Below are 24,706 nucleotides of genomic sequence, written 5' to 3'. Positions count from 1 at the left end.
GGCCTTTAAAAATCTGTGATCGTCTGCGCATCAAAGGATTCTCCGTGAGAAATCCTGGTGCACATACGAGGAAAACGATGCCGTCTGAAGGCTCGCAGCCCCCTGACTTTGGCTTTGGGAGAATTCCCAGAGCTAGCACCCCACCTCCCTCGAAGCCCCCAGCTGCTGACAAGGATGTCTCTGACTTGTGAATCAGAGACCGCTTGTCCAGGGGGCGGGGGGCACGACACCTGATGGGCCCGTGTGGCCCTGCCTCCTGCGGCTGCCGGAGTGGGTAGAGTCCTACCCCCAAACAGGGCCCTTTCTCATTTCTGTTCATTGTTTCCTTGATGGATGGGGTGGGGAGGGGAAGGAAACAGGAATCAGGGCTGTATATGGGGGGAGTTCTAGAACAATCAGCTTGGTGGGCATCTCCGTCCAGACCCGCACAGAGCCACAGTAACTCAACTGTCGCACGCTGATTGTGCCAAATCAGCATAGGAGGATATATTAACAACAGGAAAGAAACAGAAATAAACTAAGCAGGGGCGCCCGGGTGGCTCAGTCGGGTGAGCGTCCGACTTCAGCTCCGGTTGTGATCTCGTGGTTCGTGAGTTAGAGCCCTGCGTCGGGCTCTGTGCTGACAGCTGGGAGCCTGGAGCCTTGCTTTGGATTCTGTCTCTGTCCCTCCCCTGCTTGTGCTCTGTCTCTCTCTCTCTCTTTCAAGAATAAATGAAACATTAAGAAAACTCAGGAGAAGAAAAAAAAAAAGAAAGAAAGAAACTAAACAAACCAGGCTCATTCCTTAGGAATCTTACTGGGCCAAAGCTTCTTACCTCAAATGACCAGCACAGCCGTGCCTGGCACCTAGTAGGTGCTCAATAAACATTCAGCCAGAAGAATCCCAAACAGCCTCCCTGCATTTACTTTTCAAGGCTCTCTGCTGCAGTGCTCGCCACTGGCCGCAGACCTGGGCCTGGCCCAGGGTGAGCAACGGGGGCAGGAAGGGCCACGGTGGATCGAGTGTTGACGTGCGGCGGGAAGGGGAGGCGGGCGGCAGCAGCCTTCCCGCAAAGGGATGAGGCAGTGCCTTGGGGCCAGACCAACCGCAAGCCTTCTCGGTGGGTCTCTGGCTGCCACTCCCGCCTGAGCCAAGAAGGCAGACAGCGGGCAGGCTCTGAACCTCCAGTTACCATAGCCTACGCAGCACCTACAGCTCTCTCAGGCTCTGGGGTAGGCGGTTATAAAAGGGTTCCCATCTGCCGCCCACTTCCTCGAGCAAACAGGTCAAGTGTCAGGGTCTTGCGAGTTGAAGGCGAGAAAGGAAAAGTCGCTGGCCTCCCCCTTCCCCGATACCCTTTAGCAAACACGCGCCCACAGCCTTTCCCACAGGTGGGATCTTTCTGCGGAGCTTGGTCCCGAGCCCAGCATCCTCTGGCTTTGAGGAAAAGGGACCTGCTGAGAGTTCACAAAGCGGTGCCCAGTTCCAGGTTTGGGACCCAGGCCGCCAGGCGACCACGGCTCAGAACAAGTGCCCAGTCTCACCCTTCCACCTTGCTGGGAGCGTGTGGGGCCTTCTCCACCCGCATCCCAACACCGCAGACATCGGCTGGGGGCCATCAGCACAACTCCACACGGACAAGGAACTTTCTGGAAGCGTGGGGCCTCGGGACTGAGGCCCCGTCCTGCGCCCAAACCCAATGGAGGCCCCGCTGCAGGAGACAGGATTACAGAGGTATGGGAGAAGGGAAGGGGGGAGGGGTGGCTGTACACTTGGAGAGCATCTATAGCAAAGCTGGGCTTCCCTGTGGCTGGGTCTGGGCTGGGTGGAGAGCACGCTCATTCCAGCCCAGCCGGTCTCCACAAACAGCAGAAGCAGGGACCGGGCCTCACCGCGGGCCACCCAGCCCTGGGAAAGGGTTCAGCACCCTCTGGTGAGTCAAAGAACGAACAGGAAAACTGTTCACTCAAAGACTTTTTTAACATTTCTTTTTCTGAGGGTGGGGATCACAGCGGGGAAGCTCCTGGAAATAAAAGCTGGCGGGCCAGAGCTGCTCTTAACAACAGGGGCACCTGGGTGGCTCAGTCCGGTTGAGTGGCCAACATCGGCTCAGGTCACGACCTCGTGGTTGTGAGTTCAAGCCCCGTGTGGGGCTCTGTGCTGACAGCTCGGAGCCTGGAGCCTGCTTTGGATTCTGCGTCTCCCCTTCTCTGTCCCCCCCCACTCATGCTCTGTCTCTCTGTCTCTCAAAAATAAACGTTAAAAAAAATTAAAACAACAACAACAACCACCCACCACCCCAGCGGCTCCTAATCACTTTCCATGTGTGAGCTCACAGCAACCCTACGGGGAAGGCGCTTCCAAGGATGGCCCCCACGTTTTCAGTTTCAGGGGAAACTGATGCGCGCTGGGCAATTAGGCAACTTCGCTACACGACTTCCTACCAAGAAGCCAAATTTCGACATTTCTGAGAGCTCAGAGAAGTAGTTTTGAAAGCAAAACTACCGTCGGGGTTAATAATTGACAGCATTTCCGATGAGAACAGCTGTTAAAACAGCATTTGGTCCAATTCAAACAAGCCCTAACACATCAGTTCCAAGAAAGGGGGGGGAAAAATCCAGACGTGTGGCTTCAACAACGGGGACAGGTCACAAATCACAAACTGGACCTGGATCACACGTCGGAAAACTCTCGGCGATCCAGGGCGCTCTGGTATCAATAAGGCAGCCGTGGCCCGCGCGCAGCTGGCCTGCGTCCTGTCCTTCCCGGCGCGTCGGCCCCGCAAAAGCCACCGCCTTTGAGCCAGATCCTCAGATATAAGCCAAAGAGAAGGTAGGTGCCGGCGGCGGGAAGACAGCCGCCCTTGGAAAAAGGTGTTTGGGGAGGCTGGCGTGGCCTTTGAACATTTCTTTTCAAGTGTGGTTCAAAGGCAGGCAAGCTTTGCTGATGGAAAAACACTTCCTCAGAAGGAACTAATCTACAGACAGACAGGAGCAGTTCAGAGAAACGCGCACAGAGACCCCGCGAGATGCCAAGTCTGTGCTCCCGACCGCGGGCGGCGGGGAGTAACATCTGCCCCGCATCTCCGTCGGGATTGTTAGGCTAATAAATGACGGAAAACAAGATAGTGGGGGGCAAGTGTAATTTCCCAAGGAGCAATCTGCTCAGTGTGCCTTAACCACTCCCGTTTGGCGCGGTGAGCGCCTCATTAAACGCAGGACCTCCAAACATCTTGCTGTAAACCCAGGGTGCTTAAGCATTGCTGCTACCAGCCTTGGGCCGGCGGCCCCAGCACACTGACCAAGGGGAGCCCGAACCTGCCCTTGGTCCTCGCCCCACCGCCTTCCTGCTCCTGGCCTTCAGCATTCAGCCGGTCTTGGGCCCTTGTGCTTTTTAAAAAACGTAGCTGACCGCTCAACACAATCTACTGCCGTTGCACCTGACCGTCTATCTCCCTGCCGTTGATTTCAACCGCCGGGTCGTCTGTACCAGGGGGCTTTGGGGAATACATTTCATTTTAACCTCAGCCAAAGGGGAACAGGGAGAGGGAGATACGTGCCACTTTGAAGAGCATGTTATGGGGCGCCTGGGTGGCTCAGTCACTTAGGCCTCCGAATTCAGCTCAGGTCATGATCTCACGGTTCGTGGGTTCAAGGCCCGCATCAGGCTCTGTGCTGGCAGCTAACTCAGAGCCTGGAGCCTGCTTCCGATTCTGTGTCTCCCTCTCTCTCTGACCCTCCCTTGCTTGCTCTCTTGTTTGTCTCTCTCTCTCTCTCTCTTAAAAATAAGTAAACATTTTAAAGAAGGTAAAATAAAGAGCATGTTATGGCCCAAAGCCACACAGAATCAACCTGGTTCTACCCGCCGGCTCTGCCTCCATCTATCTGGCCATGTGGCTTTGGGCAAATCACTTCCCTCCTCCAGGTTTCAATTTTGTCGTCTGGGTAACTTGTGAGACCCAGGCAAGGGCATTCAGAGTTCTAGGCCGCTAAGCTTTCCTGTATTGCTCTGTGACATATCGCTCCTCTGTAAAGCTCACTAAAACAGAGCATGGCGAGAGTTTAAAGGATGGTAAGAGAAGACAAGCCATTTCCAGCCACCTCCAGCCACCTCGAGGCGTGGCTGGGCTTGGTGGGGGGCGGGCGGGCTGGGCTGCCACTGGCTGGGGCTCGGTCCCCAGCAGCAGTCCTCACCGCCTGAACCATTCAAGGGCAGTGACATCCCATCTGTCAGCGTCAAGCAGCTCCTATACAAAGAGCTCATCCCAGTGGCCGCGCCACAGATTTCTCCTTTCTAGAAACCTGTGTGTTTGGGGTGGGGACCCGGTCCACTCTAGGGTTCTGACATTTTAATTGGGCTGGACCTGATTCTCTGACTCAAGTCCCAGGGAGTTCGAAAAGGGTCTTCATCATCTTGAACTAAAATCAGAGGGGCACAAGGGGATGTCGGGGGCTGCGCAGAAGGGGGAGGCCGCAGCAGCCGGGCGCCACGACCGCTAAGCCACCAAACGTTGGAAGACTCTGGAACAGTGCACTGGAGTAACATTAACTTAAAATATCCCGTTGCTTTTCCCAGGCAATTCTAAATTGATAGGCCCTCAGTTATTGGACCGTACCATGAAATTCCTTGCCAGGAAGTTTCTGCTCAGACTGGGCTTGGAGAGAAATCAGCTATAAAGCAAGCGGGTTTTTGATCACCAGTGGGAAGGAGGTCCAGGCACAAAGCGGGGTGAGGCCTCCAGGAAAACCCTGGCCTCACAGGCTCTGGGGGAAGGCAGCAGCGGTGTCTTTAAGAAGGGGGCAAATAGGGGCGCCTGGGTGGTTCAGTCGGTTGAGGTCCGACTTCGGCTCAGGTCATGATCTCACAGTTCGTGGGTTCGAGACCCACGTCGGGCTCTGTGCTGACAGCCAGCTCAGAGCCTGGAGCCTGCTTCAGATTCTGTGTCTCCCTCTCTCTCTGACCCTCCCCTGCTCGCACTGTCTCTCTCTCTCAGAAATTTAAAAAAGAAGAAGAAGAAGAAGAAGGGGGCAAGTAAACGATCCACTTAGCAGCTGAGGAAGATAATGACCCCTGCTTCTGGAGGGGCTGGTGGGGTTTACATCACAGATCACTCAATGGTAGGTGAGCTCCTTAAAGGTGAGCCACCCTTTTAGCACGGACATATTGATCAAATTATATATAACTACAATGCCATTAAATATTTAAGCCTTCCGAGGAGGCCTGCTGCATTCTTTATGCCAGGGAGGGCTTGACACAAGGCCCAGCCCAGTGTGACCCTGAGGATGTGCCTCCCGAGAGAGGGCACAGGACGCTGGCTGGGGCCAGCCTGTGCCCGACTCTCTGCGCGTGAGCCCCCGTGTCCTCCGCACAGGAAAGGACCGCAGCGAGGATACAATACGCGTGCTCTCATCCAACTAAGCCACAAGAAAGGGCATGGTCAGGGGTGCCCTGGATTGTGCCAGGACCTTCCGCGTGCTCCCCTAGAAGGAATGCCGCCTTCCCTTTCTCTGCCTACCAGAAATCTCCAGCATTTTCCTCGAGCCTAGGGAGTAAGTGAATCTGGAACAGTGAGCCGGGCCGAGGAAGGGGAAAGAGTGTGGGTGGGAACCGGGGACAAGGACGCCTCTAGGCTACTGACCCTGGAAAGAGTGGGCAATGCAAAGTCTAGAGACTTGAATTCCAGCACCCCCCCCTCCCCCAAGGACTGTCCTGAGCTCGGGCTTCTGTTTCTATTGCACGAAGGAGGCCAGTCTGGGTGCAGTATAGTAATGGGAGCTCTCAAAAATGAATTGGGCACTGTGTGGGAGTGAGCACCCCGTCCTTAGGAGCATTCAACGGCGACCCAACGGGGACACGGGGTTAGACGCCACTCCATGGGAGGAACCTGGGCCTAGGTGACAGCCACGTCCCTCCCCCGGCTCTAAAACTCTGTGACTTTCATTTCTCAGACTCCCCATTTCCATCCACCAGGCTTCCTGTTAACAAGATCCAATAATCTTTAAATATTTGTTCACTTTAATTTCTTGGTTCCCAAACACATTAAACTCGGCTAGCCTCCCACCTGCACTCCAGGGGATGGCCCTCAAAGAGCTTGCTTGTGTAGACAGAACAGGGAAAGCCTTTTCAGATTAGACTTTCCCCCAACACTGCCCATTCATCCCAGGCGCCACTACCCACCCCCCACCCTTTGGGCCCTGTGTCCCCTCCCCTCCCCTCAGATAACCCTCAGGCCTCCCTCCCCCACCTTCCCAGACTCCAGAGCCTGACTCCCGCCAGGAGGAAAAATTCTCAATTCATCCCTGCAGGGTTACCATGGCAACCCCCAGCCACCTAATCCCCCTCGGAACATTATGCAAATCTCCCCTTGCCCCTCAACAGGCTGTAAAAGTCACATTACCCTTGCAGAGGCAGCTCGTTAAATTTTGGGGGTCTCCCCGAAGGTCAGCTCTACAAATGAAAACACTGGCTGGGGCTTTTTAAGGACTGAGGCTCGCTGGCAACTCGGGGTGGCAGGAAAGGGAAATAAGGCGCGGGGGGAGGGGACAGGCCAGCTGTGGGGCAGACAGGGAGCCCCGTTCTCTCCACCCACCCCTGGGGGGTTCTCTCTCCCCAGACAAGGGCGGCAGGTGGGGCCACAGACATCGTGACAGGTTACTTAGAAACTTGTTTACAGATGGGTTCCCTCCTCCCAAAGCACCACCACGTTGAAGAGCTCATTTTACAGGTAAAGAGAATGAGGCCCAGAGAGGGCAAGGAGCCGCCCTGGGTCACAAAGCAGAGGTGGTGGCAACCAACTCTCCCTGCTCTGCGTTCCAGAATTCTTCCCCCCTACACCAAGGGTTCATGACCAGGGGACATTTGGCAATGTCTGGAGACGGTGCAGGGGGTTGCAAGTGGAGAGGTGCAGGGGCCAGGGAGGCTGCTAAGCTTGGGAGACACAGGACTGCCTCACCCCAAAGAATGACCCAGCCTCAAGGGTCAAGAATGCCCAGACTGAGCAACCCCGACCTACACGTGGCCGACACACGTTTCACTGAATCCTTGAAGGCGTTGTCCAGGGCCTTCTGAGAGCCCCAGAATCAGTCTTGAGGTACAGGCGGATCCTGGGGGTGGCGCGGGGAGAGGCTGCAGAAGACACCTCCATACGGCCTGTGGGACAAGTGTCAGGTTCCTGAGTGATAAAAGACCTAGTTTCTAGCGCTGAAGCTGCCTCTGGTCCTCTGGGTACCACGAGCCAGTCATTTAACCTCCCCGGATGTCGATGCTCTGTGAGTGCTCCCAGTAAGGAGTGCTCCCGGTAAGGAGTGCTGGGGCGCCTACGCTCCGGGGCAAGTCTCTTCACATCCACAACGCTAGGACTCTTGTCCTCGCTCCCTGAGGCCTTGGCAACTCTGAGGACCCTGTCCCCTTGGGAGAATGCATTGCCAAGGCCCTCCTACATGCAGGAGACTGTACTAAGCGACTAGCGGGCAACATCTTATGTGGTCCTTGGAACGCTCCCTCTACCCGCACGGTCCACTGGATGAAGCCACAGGCCATGCGTGACTAGTGAACGTCAATTAAGACTCGAAGACCAACTCCAGATTCTCACAGTAGCCACTTCTCAAGTGCTCAGCAAACACATGCGGGGCTGCTGGCCACCGTCCTTGACGGGGAGATAGATGCACGCTTCCACCGCTGCAGAAAGTTCTACTGCATGGCACTGCATCTATAAACTGAAGTTCACAGGAGGTCACCTCGTTGGCCCCAAGTCACACAGCGGCTAAATGCTGACACAGGACTCAAACCCAAGGCTCTCTGACCTCCAGGCCTGTCCCTCAGCCACCAGGACTTGGCCCTCCCAGCTCCTGACTGGCCAGGATGCCCAGCCAAAAACCGTGACTTGTGACGGAGAAGGTCTGAATCCCCTGGCACAAAGGTGCCGGTAAAAAGCCTTATCGGGGACTTCTGCCACTTCCCCCAGTGGGGCTGGGCACGGGGACAGTGCGGGAGAGCCAAGGGCGGGTCCCTTGAGAAGTGAGGTCAGACCCAGGAGGGAGAACAGAGAAACTCCCAACAGGCTACGCGAGAGAGAAGGATCTAGACTGCACCCCACCCGCTCTCTCCCTACTTTGGGCTGGCTTCAGGGAGATTCCCTGTTTTTCTGGGATGAAGTGTGAGCGCCCTAGGACTGGGGGTGGGACCCAACTGCCAACCTCAAGGGCTCCAGGGCCCTTCCCTAGGATGTCTGCCCCAAGGCAGGGCCTGGTGAGAGAACTGCAGCCCACCCCCCCACCCCCGTGGTGAGGGAGCTCAGAGGAAGGGGCCCCTTCCAGAAAAAGCAACGGGGAAGGGTTTAAGGAGAAGCGAAAGTTCCCCAGGACCCATCAGTCCAGGCCGACTCCCGGCCTCCACCTACTGGATCTCATGCTTACTATTTCCATGGGGCCACTGAGCCTCTCGGTCTAGACCATCTGGGATCACCCGTGGCTTCTTCACTGCCCACAGAGTCTGCCCTAACCTCTTCCTGGGTGGGAAATCTGATAGCTCCCGCCCCCCCCACCCCAGCCTCACCCACTAGCCTCCGCCACACTGCCTCGCTCTTCCCAGCACCCATCACCACTGGTTCACAAAGCACGCCCACCCCCGAACAGGACAATCCGTTTCAGACTCCGGGCTCGCCCTACACAAGCATCTGGGGACTGAGTAGGAGGTCCCCTCCTCCAACCTTGTGGTCACTGACTGACTGCGGGCTGTGGTCATGGACTGGCTGCAGGGTGGTGGAGTCCAGAACCAAAGCCTTCACGACTGGTCAGGAAGGGTCCCCTCCCTTGCCCCCAAGGTGCCCTTGGTATATTCCCAGTGCTGCAGGATTGGGGAGGACTCATGATCATGGAGTCTCCCGTAGGAGGGAAGAGGTGGCTTTCCTGGGCAATCGAAGGCGTTTCATTGGGCTGGTTTTCATTTCAGAATTCCAAGCGCATCACAACAAGCATCACAACAACCGCAGCCAACAGCTGAAGAGCTGGGAACGACGGCTACCCAGGACTTAAAGGGACAGCAGGATAAAGCGCCGGCACATGGAACTCCAGCCCAAAGAGACAGCCAAGGCATGCCCAACTTGCCCGCTGACCTCCAAGCCACTGACCCTCGCTTCCTGATACTCCGCTCCTTCTCGAAATCCCACTTCAGCACGTTTTCCCTTCCCTTCCCCATTCCTACCTCCCCATATCTCGGCTCTATCACCTTCCCTCCCAACTATCTCCTTCCCCACCACCTCCTTTCCTCCCTCTTCACGTTTAAACTGTCCACCGTACAAGATGAAAAAGAAAAGGGAAGAAAACAAAACGCTTAAGCTACATTAAAGACTTTTTAAAGTAAAAGCTCAGGACGCTTCCGTGTTTCTTCTTCCTCCAGTCACAACTCTGCAGCCAAAAGACATCTCTCAGAAGCCGGAAAAAAACTGTATCCTTCCTAGAAAGTCCATAATGCTCTCAGGATCCGGGAGAACCCCAAACTAGAAGGTTACCCTCCATGAGTTGCCCCCCAAAACGTGCATCGTGTACCCAGCGTGGGCCCAGCACCATGCAGGGCTCGGGGGACCTCATGAATGGTCCCATCCATGGGGGAGCTCGCAGTCACCCTTCTGCACACACAGCCGGCCCCTGCCCCCGCTGCCCTGTCCAGTTTACGAACACAGCCCTGCAGTGCCCTGGATGTATACAGGCCATCTTCACACCCCACACTCTGAGGCTCCCATCCTGTGGTCTGTTTGTCCTACACCCAAATGCCTGTTATTTCAGGTTCCCAAGATGAAAATGCCTTCACTGCTCTGCGAACGATCGAGCACTATGGAAACACCTGAGGTCGACGTTATTACAATTTTACTTTGGGAGAACAAAATTTCCAAACTCTGTCCTCACCGAAGGTCTTCTCTCAGGATTACTTAGTAGTGGTGGCGGCAGCTGCCCCAGGACCCCAGACCCCTGCGTGTGTCCCTCACACGGTGGGTGGAAAGGAAGGGGCCCCTTTCCACACACAAGCCAAGTCCATCCACACTCCCAGCCTTTGGCACAGCCAGACTCCAGACCCCACCCCTGGTCTTTCCCAAGCTCTCTTTTCACCGTTGGGGACAGCGGACACAGGGGAACCTCTTCCCAAAGGGTGGTGCTGCATCCTCAGAGTCGGCTGGGGTGACAGGGAGGGAGGTGTTTGTTCGCAAGCAAATCTCCAGGGCTGCTAAGAGGGTCCCCGGACTAAGAGGCCCCTAAACCCCGCATGAAACTCCATGGGAGACTAAGACCCTGCCCTACCCACCCTCATGCTTTCCAGAGGGGGCCCCTGCACAGTGAACAGCCCCCCAGAATCTGAGCTGAAAGGTGCTTAGGGTCCCTGATCGGCCTCTCCAATCAGCAGAGCCTCCCCCCTCAGCCCCCACAAAGGTGGCCTTAGCCTGAACATTCAGTGAGAGCTCTCTGGAAGCCCTCTGGGCCCTCCAGGCTGACTACAAACAAAAGAACTCCACCAGAAACACCAAGTCCTAAGAAGCGATGCTGCCTCACAGCAAGGAGCCCACCCAACAGTCCTTACTTAGGTTCAGGGAGGAAATCACCCCCCACTTCCCTAAGTTTCTCCTCAGTCCCCACCAGAGGGGGAACATTTACTGTGAAAGGCAAGAGCAAGGAAAGAAAAAGGGAGGAGAGCAAAGCAAAGAGCGAGAGCGAGAGAGAAAGCAAGCATCTTGGCCTGGAGTCTCAGAGAGCATTTGTTGAAAACAAGATATTGTCCCTTTAAGCATATAAAAACAAGGCCCTTGAGCACGCAGTTCTCACTCTGGTACACAATTATGGGTGCTTTCAGCTGTCTAGCACTACTTCAAGTGCTCTCTTAAACCAGACTGTCAATGGCATGTTGAAAGCTATTTTGCTGGCTGCTATCATTAATAGCAAAGTGGAGAGAGCTGGCTGATGAGAATTAAATATGGGGGAGGGGCGGGTCAGAACCAGTCATTACAGAATTACCAACGCAAGCAAGGAGGCAGTGCCACTTTGGGGAAGAAAGTTCAAACCGGCAGGTGGGGGGGGGGGGGCGCGGACGGAGAAGCAGGCGCTGGAAGGCTCCCGCCAGCAGCAAGAGGTGCCTGCCGCCCCTGCCCCGCCCCCCGCGCGGGCGCAGGGACTCGGGCCAGCCCTGCAGAGCCATATGGGGACAGAGGGAGCCGCCGAGTCGGCAGTGTGAGCTCAGAGAGGCCTTGGAGATCACTTTGCTGCAAAATGTCACCACCTCGCCCGGCTCCCCAAGTGGAGCCCCGCCCCCCCCCATTCCAACTTGTGGACTGCGCTTCCGCTTGCCTCTCCAAAAGCTGTTGCCACCCCTGGGACCGGAGCGGCGGCCTCCCCCTGCTCCCCCTCCTCCCCGCCCTCCTCCTCTGTGCCTGGCTTGTTGCTGGCTTCTGCCTAGTAAACCCTGCCCTCCCTTTAAGACTCGGCTCAGGTAACGGCCCTTCTGAGCCTTCTTCTCTGCCCCCCCATCCCCCTCCCCCTTTCCGGGGAAGAATAAGCTGTTCTGTCCTGGGAGCTCCTCCTGTGTGACACTTGGGCTGTATTAGCACTTACCTCACTGCACTGCCATGACTTATTTAGATGCCAACTCCCCCGTGCAGGGAATGGTGTCTGATTCGGCTGTGCAACCAGCCCCCGTCCACGCCCTGCACATCCCAGGCCCCTAATAACCGTTTTGGAATGGCTCCAGCCCCCTCATTTTACTGATGAAGAAACTGGATGCTGAGCGGTAGGAGGAAGCCTGCAGAGCTGGGAGCCAACCCACAATTAAAACCCTCACTTCCTACTCCCGGCGCTCAGGGAATCAGAATCCCACCCTCTGCAGCCCTGAGTAATTCGGAATAAAGGAACACCAGCATGTTTGCTGAGCACCTATTAGCACCAAGGGCATATAAGAGAGCCCAGCAGAGGGGCTTCCTCCACGGCCACACACACACACACACACACACACACACACACACACACACACACAAAACGAGACGATGAAGTGTGAGAGAGGACATCACGCGTGCCAGATTGCGGGCGAAGCCCCATGGCGTTGTGGCCCTGAGTACCTTTGGGCCCCAGCATTTTGTGCAAACAGATACGGACCAAGAAACACGTTCCCATGCAGGAGGGAAAGGGAGCTCGCCCCTAGGACAAAATGGGCAGTGAGGGCCTCTGCCACACATCAGACCCTTTCTATCCTAAGTGGAGGAGGGGGAACCCAAGGAGAAAAAGAAGAGCTCTGTGCCCTCCGAGGGGGCGCCCCTGGTCCAGAAGAGATCATGGAAAGCAGAGTCAGGCTCAGTTTCCTTGAGTGAGGCTGGGAGCCATTTGCTTGTCTCCTAGGCCAGCCTGATGATCAAATGTATGAGAAGGGAAAGAGCCAGAGGAGCCCAAGAACTGCACTCCGTATGGCAACAGCAGCTGTGAACAGGGGTCCAGAGAAGGCTGGGGTGGGCCGCAGGCTGGGGCGGGATCCAGGTCCCCAGGACAGGGGGCAGAGGGCTTGAGCTCGGCTGACCACGGCAGGCCCCCAGAACAGCGAGAGGAGCTGTGTGACCGGAGGAAGACAGTCCTGAGCAAGAGTGTTTGGACGCCAGCAAAAAACAAAACAAAACAAAACAAACCAGTACTCAGCTCTCCTAGCTTACCCCAGGTGCCACACCAACAGGCACTCCAGGGCAGGCGGGCAGCGGCTTTGTAACCTTGCCACCTGCTGGCTCCCTCTGGCCACCCCACCTCAGAAACCTAAGGTCCCATACACTTCAACTTGTACCAGGAGATCTTCCAGCCACGCCCCTAATTACTTAGGTGATGAGGGGGGAGGGGTCAGACGGAGATTTCCCATCTCCTTCAGCCTGGCGTTCAGGGCCACTGGTGTGGCTTTCTGTATCTTTGGGTAAAAAGTTCACACAGCCTTTCCCACTTCACCTCACCCGTGAACCCTACCTCTGGGGTCGCTAGTTATGCATTCTGTTTATTATTACGCCCATCACTGTGCAAAGAGCTGGCAATTCAGAAGAGGACTGTGGGCAAAAAGTGTTCAGCTGATATGGTTATACAACCCGAAATGGGGTACTTTGTACTTTGGTATCGCCAGGTCTGTAGCCTGAGCCTCTGGACGCGATAATGCAGCAAGAAGCAATAATAATTAAGGCCACACAGGGTGCTATCAGTCAGTAAACAAATACACTTCACCCCTTGATTCTTGCTGAACAGAGACTTGGGGTCGGTATGAACCCAATAGCAGCCCCAACGCTAACGTGGGACTGGATGACTGGGGACCTCAGCTCAAACTCAACACCGAACAGGTGCTCTGGGGGGCTTCTTTCCAAGCTGGCTTTGTGACTGGTTGGTGGCCGGCACCGGAGCAGGCCTCGGTAGGGACAAGATAGGAACCAATGAGCTGGTCAGCCAGCATCGCCTCCCTGGCCACCCCGAGTCACCCTTGACACCCTGGAAGCAGGGGGTTAGAGGTGGTGGGTGACCCCTTGAAGGCTTAGGCCAGGCCCGGGATTCGGTAATCTTTGCTCTGCCATAATTAGGGAGGAAGGCAGAGGCGTAGGAGGCCGAAGCCATTTATTACTTCTCTGGGATTTGACAGCTTGGGAGCAGAACCAGGAGGAGACAGAGAAACAGGAAAGGAGCCAGCCACGGGGAGCTTAACCTCTCGGTAACATAAATCGTCAGCTGCCCTCTGTCAATACCCAGGGCCTATCCGGCAGGCCCTGAGGTTCCCAAGTAATAGGCAATCCGCTCCCCCCACCCCGCCCCTGAAGAAACAACAAAGAAGGGCTTTAAAAAAAATACACGGTGGTGGTGGTGGTGGTGGCGGTGAAGATGGGGTACGTGTGAGTGAGCAGGCGGAGGACCCCCCGCTTTCCAAGGTGCCGGCTCTGGAGATCACCTATTACATAAAGGTACAGCCAGTCCCCACCCCCACCCTGGAGCTTAAAGATGAAGAATCCAGCCTGTTTGTTCCAGGCAGATGTAATCACACGAACAGTCAAGTCTAGAGGGCAGGACACTGCATGAATAATTCAAGCGCTACAGTCACTTGATGGTGTGTGCAGATAAAACACCAGTCAACCGCTAAACAGGTCAGCTGATAAACTTGTTTGCTCAGGCCTAACCACCATCCGCCAAATGCACCCGAGCCCCACACTACAATTAGTGGCTGGGTTTTCTTCTGCAGAACCCTGGCAGGCCTAGGGAGTGGCCGGCCCCATTAGGTCAAGGTTGCAGGTTTCTTCACCTCCTTGCCTCTTTGTTCCTCCACAGCCTCGGGGCGATTTCACCCCGGCTCCAGGGATTGCCAGAAACCCAGAGAAGAAGGCACCGCTGGGAAAGCAAAGGTGAACTGGCTGTAAGGCAGAGGTGAGTGGCAAGCAGGGTAAAGGCACCCGGACTGGAGAATCCAGAGACCCGGACTGGAGGCCCAGCTCTGCCCTCCCGGGCCTCCCCGAAGCCTCAGTTTCCTCACCTACACAGAGGGCGCACAGAAACTCCATCTGCCCACCTCTAGGAGCTGCGAAGATTAAATGGGACCATGTTGCCAAACCTCAGGCATTCTCCCCCTAAGAACCCTATCTGGGGAGCAGCCAGGAGTCCCAGATGCACGCTGCTGCTCTTCACCATGCGTTAAAGCAGTTAACTCTTCCAGGGTTCAGAGTCTCCCCAGGACTCCGGGATCACCTTTGCTCCACCAGGCAAGGTGGATCCGTGCCAAAGAACCAGCCACTCGCAGACACGGGGAAAACACCACCCATGCAGACCTCAACATGCAACGACATATTACACCTTAATTATGAAGCTCTTAGAATAACTGCTGCTATAAATTTTAAACCTGGGTGCAATTACCCTCTTTAAACACACCCAAGATACTAAGCACCGAGGGAAAAAAAGAGAGGGGGGGGTGGAGAAAGGGAGGAGGTGGCACCTTGCGTAACACCTCAAGGTCCTTGAACGCCCGAGACCCCAGGTCCACTACATGCGTTCTGACCAGGCGCCATCAGACCCTGTCAGTCCCAGCTATAGCTGGGCGGAACCTGACTCTAGTCCCTTCTCCCGGAGGAGAAACCTCTCTGTACACAAAGCCGCGTCTGCTTATGATTTGTGCGGGCAAAGGAGTGAAAACCTGGTGCCTTCCTGTGCCTTCCACAGGAGCTAATCCCTCAGGAAGCCGGCTTCCAGAGTCGCTCAACAAACTCGGGCCCCTTCCTGGCTGCCCTTCACCAGACACTGGGGCTCCCCTCCAGGACAGAAAGGAAATCACAGTATCAAAAGGACCTGTATGAAGCCACTGGAGCAGGCGGCAATCACCTGCCCTTCTCATCTGCCCCGGACCCTGACCCCTGAAAGAGCAAAACTTAAACCCTGTAAACGGCTGTTAATTTAGGGCAGAGAACCCATTCAAAGTCACGGCCACCAAAGGCTAGAATGAGTCAACAGCCTTCTGAGATTTCCAGAGCACCAATTGTTAAAAAGGAACAACCGGCCAGCACCATTTATTCGTGCCAAGTCCCTTCTAATCGCTGGCCAAGCCAAATTACAGGTAGCCCCTCCTTGTAACACAACTATACAAACTGCCTCTCCCACAGCCCGGCCGAGCACCAGGGACTAGTTACTGATATGCACCCGAGATAAAGGCTGTTTGCATTTGCTCGGGTTGAGGTATACTGTTATTAGGAGAGTGACAATGCGAGGTAGTTTACATATCCCTCCGAGGACACACCAGCTCAACTGGTTTGACTTCAGGATTTCAAAGCTGAGCTCAACCACCAGCCACCTCCAAAGTCCTGGTGAGGCTGGCCCTGGGCAAGTTACTTCACCTCCCTGCTCCTGCTTCCTTCTCTGTAAAATGGGAGCCTGGCTGCGTTCAGATGAAGACGGAGAGGAGAAAGCTGCCTCATAAACCTAAGACATGAGGGTTATGGTTCATTCTGGCTTCACATTTTTAAGCAGTTAGTGGCTTGTTCCCTTAAATTTCGACAGCTCAGCATGGCCTTAAAGACTCTTGAAGTTTAATCTTATCGAGGCAGAACATCAAATTGTTACGCGCAGACACACACACACACACACACACACACACAGAAGCACACACACAGCCCTCCTGCATTTCCTCTTGAGAATCTTACATTAAAGCACTTAAAAAGCAGCCAGCTAGCCCTCTCTGGGTTTCAGGAGTTTGTAAAGCAGATCCTGAAGGTACAATTTTTCCTTCGCTCCTTCATCTTCCACCAAGGTCCAAGACCGGGACTAATTTCACGAGCTCGGTTGCCCAAAGCTCCCACGTGCCCAAGAAATCAGCAACGCCAGTGACCTTGCATTTCAGAGACGGGCTCCATGCGCCCTTCGAGGAGAAGAAGGAGGAGGAGGAGGAGGAGGGGGGGGGGGACCGGAAGACTAGGCTCGTTTTCAAACGGGAGGGGCCGCAAGAAACCTACGTATCATGTTTTTAACCACTAGGTATATTTGGAAAAGAAAAGCACTTACCTGCTTGTGCATCTCGATGTTCAAGCCATAGGACATCTCGTAGTACTAAAAGCAAAAAGATTGCCATTAACAGGCGAACAAAGTTCACCTTCCGAAATCAGCTCCTGGGCCAGGTTTCCGGCCAAGCCGTACTTTTCTGATGCGTCTGCTAACGGAGTTCAAATCACACCCCAAAGCCTGCTATGGGGGGTGGGGGGGTTGAAGAGCTGACTGGGGGTGGGGGGGGGGGAGGCAAATGGGGTTGTTGGTCTCAACAGAACGTTGTATGCGCAGTAGTAAGAGGAGCCGAGCCCTCCCTCCCTCCAGCACCGCGTATGCCATATATCCTGTTTATACAAGGTTCGGGTTCAACAGGGAATCCTGTGTACACTGGGACCCTCTTGTCCTCTGAGAGTTATTTAGCAATGTGTCAAAGGCCTCTTATGTGGAAAGCAGTGCAGGGAGGGCGCTTAAGTGCCTCCCATGTCCTCTCAACAGGCAGAAAATGGAAACTCACCGGCACCAACGCGGGGAAAGGGAAGAGAGTCTACCTACAGGGCCGAGGCTGACCTACCCGGATTCTCAGCTGGGGGTAGCCCTGAGGAGGGAGGGGAGTGGAGGCGGAGGGCTTTAAAAGGCTCCGCCAGGCTCACAAAACCCTGGGGACTGAAGGGGGAGGGCAGGGGATAGGCGGAGAGGGCTCCTGTCCCATTCTGGCTAGATCCCAGGGCTGCAAAGCAGCAAAGTTTCCAAACACTCCCGGGAGGTCCCTAACAGAGATTTTATCCAACCCTGACTGGGGGGGTGGGGGGGGATCCTCCAATCCCATCCTACCAGCCAGGACAGGGCCGCCAGCAGCCCCCTGGGAAACCATCAAAACACAAACTAGAGGGTGCCCCCGAAGGTAAGCACAGAAGCGCCCCGCCGGGATTCGGGTTTCCCTTTCTAGCCCCTCCTCTCACCCACCCTCCTCCAAGTGGCCCGGGCTTAAGTGGGGGAGGGGGGTGCTGGTGGCGGGTCGGGGGCACACTCGGGGAACGCCGGCTCGCTGCGCTGGCCGCGGCGGGCCGGGACTCGGCTGCAGGGGCCCCAGACCCCCGCCCCGCCCCCGCCCCGGCCAGCGGCCGCGTCTCACCATCACGTAATGGCGCTGCATCTCCGTCTTCTCGTTCGCCAGCTTGTCGTACTCCACTTTGAGGCTACGAGGGCAGGAGGAGCCGGCTCAGGCCCGGAGCCCGCACTGCCTCCTCCGAGGCCCCAGCGTCAGGGCCTCTGAGAACCGCTTTTCCACTTCCTGACCACCGCCCCCCACCCCCACCCCCCGCCGGGGGACCCCTGTCATCCCGCAGCCCCGGGGTGGAGGGGGTTCGGGTCCTCGCCGCGGGAAAGGGAGAGACACAACTTGAAACTTCCGCGGCCGAGCGCGTGGACTGCTCAGGGCCGCGGGGGTCCGGGGGAGGGGAGATGGGGGGACCCGGCTCGCGACCCCCGGAGCCCGGAGCGAGCCCGCCTTGCCCCCCGACCCTCACCCGGCCGGCCCCGCCGGTGACACGGGGTGCCGGGAGGCTGCGGGCAGCCAAGGGTTAAGGAGCCGCGCTCGGAAAGGGGAAACAAAAGGCGGAGGCCCCGGCGGCCCCGCCGCCCCGGGTCGGGAGCCCCCTTCGTCCCCGCGGGGGGGGGGGGTAGGTGGGGGGGTGGCCAGGAGCAGCGGCGGGGACGCCCCTTCCCGCCGGCCCCGGGGCGGCCCCCACCGGCCTTACCTGTGATATTGAGCTTGCAGGAACTGGAATTCGTCTTTGATCCTGTCACAAGACTCAGCCACCGTGAATTTAAATCCCGGCTGCCCGGGTTGATGGGGAGCCTGGAGCCCGCGAGGACGAGACAGGGGAGGGGGCGGGGGCGTCAGACAGGGCTCCTGGCGGCCCTAGCCCCTCCGCGGCTTCCTCCGCCTCCCCCCGCCCAACCCGGGAGGCCACCCTCACAGCCCAGAACCTTCCCAGCAAGTTTCTCAGCTGCCCGACGGGGTGGGGTGGGGGGGCGCCCCAATCCCTCCCCATTGGCGGCGGGACTCAAGCCTTGCACGAAGGGGCTCCCATTCCCAAGTAAGACCGGCACTAGAAGATAGCCGGGTGAGTTGGGAGATCTGGACGAGGAGGCGGGGGGGGGGGAGAAACGTGAAAACAAACAGTTGCACTGGAACACAGGCAGCCCCCCACGCCACTCGGGCGGAATTAACCTCCTCTCTCAACGGCGCCCCCCCATCCCCGTCCCCTTTGTGTGAGCGCGCGCGCGCACACACACACGCACACACACACACACGCACACACACACCATAAAGGTAGCAACAAGCAAAATGGAGGTGCCAGATAAACTGCCTCGTTTACCCTGCCATGATAGATGCTTAAATAAACCGAGTTGCAATTACTCACCGGATGTCTGCCTTGCGGATACATGGCAGGGAGGGGTCGTGATTCCGAGAGCTTGGAAGCGCCGAGAGCTCCGGCCGGGGAGGTGCGGGAGAGGGGGGAGCCAAGCCCGAGCGGGGGGCGGCCGGGAAACCGAGAGCTCGCCCCCGGCCCCCCCAGCCCGCTCTCGCAGCGAAATCCCAGAGTCGGGCGCCCGCCCCAAGTGGAGACAAAGAGCTGCGGAGCAGGCGGCAAAGTCGTCGGCGGGCGCCGAGGCCGGGCGGCGGACGCGGGCTTTGTGCGCCTAGGGCTCGGCGGTCTGCGGCCGGCCGCCTTCCGCCCGCTGCGTGGAGCGCGTCAGGGCCGGGGACAGCGCGGACATCGTCGTCTCCCCGGTGGCGCCGGCGCGGGGTCCCGAGGCCGGGGTCTCCTCCTGGGGCGACTGCGGGCCCCCTCCGGATCACTCGGCGAGTCGCGCCGCGAGGGGGGCGCGCCGAGGCAGCCCCAGCATCCGGGGCGCGCGGGTCCGATCCCAGAGGCGGCGCTCGGGGAGAAGAGGAAGGAGGCTAACACCGAGGTGGCGGCTGGGGGCCGCAGGAGCGCCGGAGGGTGAGGGCGGGAGCCCGGCGCGGGCGCTTAGACGCCCCCCCTCGGAGAGGAGAGCCTGCTGTTCCGTCTGCTACTGCCGCCACCGCCGCCGCCGCCGCTGCAAGCCCTTCCCAGGGCCAAGGAGGAAACTCCAGGCTCAGTAGGTGCAAATCAGCCGCCCTGGCATCCTAACTCCAGCGGGCCCAGGAAGCCTCCGCAAAGGGATCCTCGCTGCTCCCAGCTCGAGCGCCGCGTCCCCAGCGAGGAGCGCTCGGCTCCTCCACCACCGCCTCGGAGCGCACAGGCAGGAGAGCGCAGCCCGAGACCGGAGAGGTCTGCGGCTTCCTTCCTTCCCCTCGGCCTGGCTCTTCTCTCCGCGCCCCGACAAACCCCCCAAACACACACACACGCACACACACACGCACACGCACACACACCCAAAAAAGTGCCCGGGACCTGCGGATACCACACACAGACTGGCGAGGGGGACGAGCACGAGGTCTGAACTGCCGCGAGAGCAGTTCCAAATAGGGACTGAAAAGTAACAAAATAATGTGGCAGCTTCGCCCCGTGCTGGCCAATGGGAGTGCGGGGCCCCCACGTGGGGCTGCCGGACTCGGCCTGCGACTGGGCGCCGCCGGGCGCGACGTCACAATGCCCTCTTGTGTCTAAAACTATGCATGAAAAGTAGCAATCAGGCCCTACCCGCTGGTGACTTTCGCATGGGAGTGAAAAACAGCGCTCCTCAGATCAGGAATTAACCGAAAGACATATAATAAATAGATATATATTATAGTGCTGGGCTGCTGGACTTTTTTTTTTCCCGCCTCTCTCTCTCTCTTTTTTTTTTTCCCACGATCTACTAGCAAATAATTATTTGGCGGGAGGGGGAAACAGGGAACCAGAGGAATAACAACAAAAGAAAAAAAAAAAAGACAAGCTGTACGGTCCTCGAAACCTGTGGCTGGTAGTAATGTATCAGTTTATTCTGCAGCGACGGCGAACGATTCCTCCCTCGAATCTCATTAGGTCTGCAAAGCAGCCCAATTAGATACTATAAAACAAACAGAATCACTTTGTCACTTTAATGTTTTCACTTCGCAAGATGTAGGACTGATAAAATGGTGGGTCTCAAAGTTGCCTCCCACCTTAAAAATATTTGCTGGGAACCAAGGGTGTCCCTCTCTTTACCCCTTCTCCTGCCCCCACCCCCTCCACCGGCCCCCAGCTTTTTTTTTTTTTTCTTTGTTCATTCGTTCTTTTCAGAAAGCCAAATAAACAGCGTCTTTGATGTGCGGCGGCTGCCGGCTAGAAGTCTGAGGAACTCTGGCTTGGCGGGCGGCGCAGATGGAAGGGCCGGCTGCCGGCCGACAAACGGCCCAGATCGCGATGTCCCCACTCGGGGCTCCTTCCCGAAGCTCCTCACCGCGAGCTGGGGCCAGGGGAGCGGAGGAGGGGATGGGGAGGCGGCCTTGCCCTGCCCGCGTCCGGGGAGCTCCCCACTGCGACCCGAGCTACCCGGCCAGCTCGAGGCAGTGTCGCGGCGTCGGCGGAAGCCTGCGGAGGGGCGCGCGTGCGGGCCCGTGGGTGTCTCGGCCGCCAGCCTCGACGCCCCGGGGGGCGCAGCCGCTCGCCTGCCCCCGCGCGCTCCTCGCACACCCCTCTCCCCCACCCCCCACCCCCCGCCGCGCCTCCGGGAGTCCCCGCGCGGTCGCACAGGCCACTCGACTCCGGGGGCCAGTTCACCCGCAAACGGACAGCCTCGATCTGCTGCTCGGGGTTACGTCAGGGCAGACGCGCAGTGGGGGGAGCGGCCGCGCCCCGCGGACCGCCGCGGGCCTCGCTGGGTGGACGGGCCCCAAGGGCGCCCGTGGGTCCCTCCCCTCCGTCTCCGCGAAAGCGCACGCACCCCGGGGCCGGAGGCGGGCGCGCGCGAGCCGGCCGCGCGCCCCCGGATCTATATTTTCCCCTCATTAGGAACTGGAGTTCGCTCTTGCATCTTAATGAGGAGCTGAGAGCGAGCGGGCGCTCGGAGGCCGGTGCGCAGGGAGTTACACGTGAGCGCCCGCCTCGGAGTTGAACCTCCCGGCGCCCGCTCCGGCCGCCAGCCCTGAACCGCGCTCCTCTCTTCATTTATTTATTTTCCTAAATAAAAACATAAATCGTGTGCGGCGCGCACCGAAAGGGGGGGGGGGGTGTAGAGTGAAGCCCGGCTCGACAGATGCGAGCATCTGGCCGCAGCATTCATTAGACACAAAATGGCTCCTCTTTGGAGCTTCCTTTTCCCCTCCCCCTTCTCTGCCCTCCCCCTTACGTCACGGGTGGGCGCACCCGCTTCCAACCCGCCCCGCCCCTTTCTCGCTCCTGCCCCCACGTGGGCGCCGTCGGCCCCGCCCCCTAGCAAGGCCCCGAAAGCCAATCAGAGGCCGCTGTGGGGGTTCTCCGCTGCTGATTGGTGAAGACTTCGGGAGCTGTCAGTCGGCGGCCAGAGCTGTCAGTCAAAACCACGAGGGGTGGGGGAGCGCTGACAAATGCCGAGGCTTCTGAGCCTCCCGCTTGCAAATAGTGCTTGGAATGGCTGCTTAATTAGCTTTGAATGGCTTTTCCTTCCAGCTCAAACAATCTGTCACTACCATGTGGTATAAAGGAGCCATGCATAAAAAAGTAAGCAGAGGCTAAATATCAATTTGATTTTGTGTATCAAAGGAATATTTTATTTTTCTCCCTAGTAATGAAACGTATCAATTTAAATAATAAAAGGTAAAAAACACACACACAAACCGAAAAAGAAAAAAAAAGAAAGAAAGAAAAGGAAAAAAGGGGAAAAAAAAAACCCACCCCAGACTCCACGGTTCTCTGACTCCTGCGCACGCCTGAAACAGGTAATTTCTCCGGCCCACGTTTAGAAGGAAACCTGAAGATTTTCTCCACCCTCACCCCGCCCCAAACTTGCGTCTTGTTTTGTTGTTGTCGTCCAGAAGTCTGGAAGGAGTGATGGGGGAGGGGTGGCCTGTAAAAGGGAAGGTGGGGCGGGGGGGGGCAACTTTAAAGGAACTCTTTGAAGCTACTAATCAAAGTGAAGGGGGTTTTAAGACCCCGTAAACTGGGGATCCCACAGCAGGTCTCGATTTGGGGGCCGAGAGGAGGGGTGGGGGAGTAGCGGGTGTGCGTCTCGCCCGGATTTATTAAACACAATGTCTTCAAGATGCGCCTTGGCCGGCCTCCCTTTCCCGATCCCATTCCGCACTGCCCCAAAGGCGCCCGCCCGCAGTCGGCCTACTAGCCTTGGCCCCCCAGGTCAGGTCTATGCGGACTGCGGCCGAAGAGCACAGCAGCTCTGTCCCCGTCTTAGGCATCATCGCTCTTGCCCCGCCGTCCGCGATCCTGGGGGACCCCACGAGCCTGGACCCTCCCATAGGGCCGAGTGCCGTGGAGTTCACCTGTGAGCCCTAGCGGCCGTGCGGGGCCCGGCACACTGGGGAAGTGCGCGGCCGCATGGACGGACTGGGTTTTGCAAAGCGCCGCCTCCTCTGCAGGGCCCAGCTGGAGGGCCCGCCCCGCAGTCTAGAAGGATTCGGGCGCTGGAGCGCTTAGTTTGCACGAGGCTGAGCACTGCAATCCAAGCGAGAATTCTCTTCGTCCTCCCCTCACGCCCTAGGGAAGCGGCCTGGCCGGTAGCCCCATTTTATAGAGTTTAAAAAAAAAAAAAAAAGGCTTCTAAGGCTCAGTAATTTGCCCCAAACCGGACGGGCGGGGCAGGATTCGAATCCAGCGCAGCCAGCTCAACAGCCAACCTGAGCTCCTCCTTTTCTTGTGGGAGCAGGATCCGGGCAAGCATTTGCTGAAGGAAAGGCATTGATTCATTCCTATTCATTCACTCTTTCATTCATTACCAGCTCTTTCTGAGGGTCAGGCTGTAAGGTCACTGGCCCAGCTCCTCCGCCTCCGGCTCCTACGCGCTGCGCACCCAGCGTCACGCCCAGCAACCCCGAGCCCCGAACTGCGAGAGGTGCGGGAAGTAAGTAACCAGGCCAGCACCCCTTTAGGCATACCACAGCTCTACCCCCACCCGCGTGACACCTCACAAATTATAAAAAACAAGGAGAAAAATACATTTATTTGATGCTCGAGAAGGAAAAAAGAAAATAAAAAACATGTATACAACACCATGTCCAAAGCTCTTGACAATTATTTTTAAAGAAGGAGGGGAGTGGAGAGAAAGAGTTCAAACGTCTCTGTCTCCAGTTCCTAATTGGAAACGTTTCAACTGTTTATGTTACAAGAAGTGTCAGGGTCATTTGCTACCGGAGAGCTGACTTTTCATTGGCTGCTTAATTGAGTACCTCGGAGTCCACCCCACGTGGGAGAGGAATTCCTGGCACATTAAAAAAAAAAAAAAAAAAAAGTCACCCGGGTAAGACAGAAAGCCCGGGGTGGATTTGCAGCATCGAGTCTCCCCAACCCCTCATTTGGGGTGCAGGGTGGGGGGTGGGGGCAGCTGTTTGCCAGCTCCAGGAGCTGCGGCTCTGGCTCCTTCCAAACGTCTGTCAAACATTTCAGATCGAGTTTTAATATATGTTTTCTCCCTGTCTCAGAAATTGAAGGGTCTGGCTCAGGTCAGCCACCAGGCTGCATCCTCATGTTTGAGGAACCGATCCCAGTGCCTTGGGTGGAGTTTTGAACCTCTCCCTGTCATCCCTTCCCCTACAGCCTCCAAGGGCTTTGATTTTTTTTTTTTTTTTTTGAGACCTTTTGTTGGGACAGCCCAAAGAGAAGAGAAATCTCCCTCACCCATCTCTTGGGTTGATTCTGTAAGGTCTCTTTGCTGACTGGCCTTTGGCTCCATTGCTGAGGCAATAGCCGCACTGCTCCAGTAGTCTCCCACCACTCGTCCCAGGCCTTCTTCCACAGCCAAGCACCTCGCCACAGAGCAAGAGGAAAGAGAATTTTTATTTATTTAACAAACTCTTACATAGTGCTCGCGCTGGGCCAGACGCCCTTCTCAGCACTTGGCAAATATTAACATACTTAATCCTTTCACAAGGAATGAAGTGGGTGCTATCAGCATCATTCCTATTTTACAGGGGGGCAATTGACACACTGCAGTGCAGTGACTTGCCCAAGGTCACTTCAGTGGCTGGCCAGAACCTGGGCAATTCACCACCACACCCTGGTGGCTTGCCTTTCCTGGGAATGCAGTTCACGCTTCAGGATGCACCCCAGGAAACTAGAGG

General features: G+C 57.0%; 1 protein-coding gene across 8 annotated transcripts in view; it reads right to left on the bottom strand.

Moving 5' to 3' along the window:
- Positions 1-20,002, bottom strand: part of TLE3 (TLE family member 3, transcriptional corepressor) — a 45,900-nt gene extending 25,898 nt beyond the window's left edge. For 5 of the 8 annotated variants that reach the window (XM_039237827.1, XM_039237831.1, XM_039237833.1 and 2 more), the window contains exons 1-4: positions 18,909-20,001; positions 18,240-18,340; positions 17,615-17,678; positions 16,501-16,545 (exon numbers count right to left, since the gene is read on the bottom strand). In XM_039237827.1, the coding sequence (XP_039093758.1) occupies positions 16,501-16,545; positions 17,615-17,678; positions 18,240-18,340; positions 18,909-18,932 (234 nt within the window). In that variant the 5' untranslated portion in view covers positions 18,933-20,001. Of the gene's footprint in view, positions 1-16,500; positions 16,546-17,614; positions 17,679-18,239; positions 18,341-18,908 lie in introns of all 8 variants that reach the window. The other 3 variants (XM_039237826.1, XM_039237828.1, XM_039237829.1) reach the window with 1 other exon arrangement.
- Between the last annotated feature and the right edge of the window lie 4,704 nt (positions 20,003-24,706).

Source organism: Hyaena hyaena, unplaced genomic scaffold (genome assembly GCF_003009895.1).
Source record: "Hyaena hyaena isolate Hyena2069 unplaced genomic scaffold, ASM300989v1 scaffold_130, whole genome shotgun sequence".
NCBI lineage: Eukaryota > Metazoa > Chordata > Mammalia > Carnivora > Hyaenidae > Hyaena > Hyaena hyaena.
This window is presented reverse-complemented; position numbering and strand designations above follow the sequence as displayed.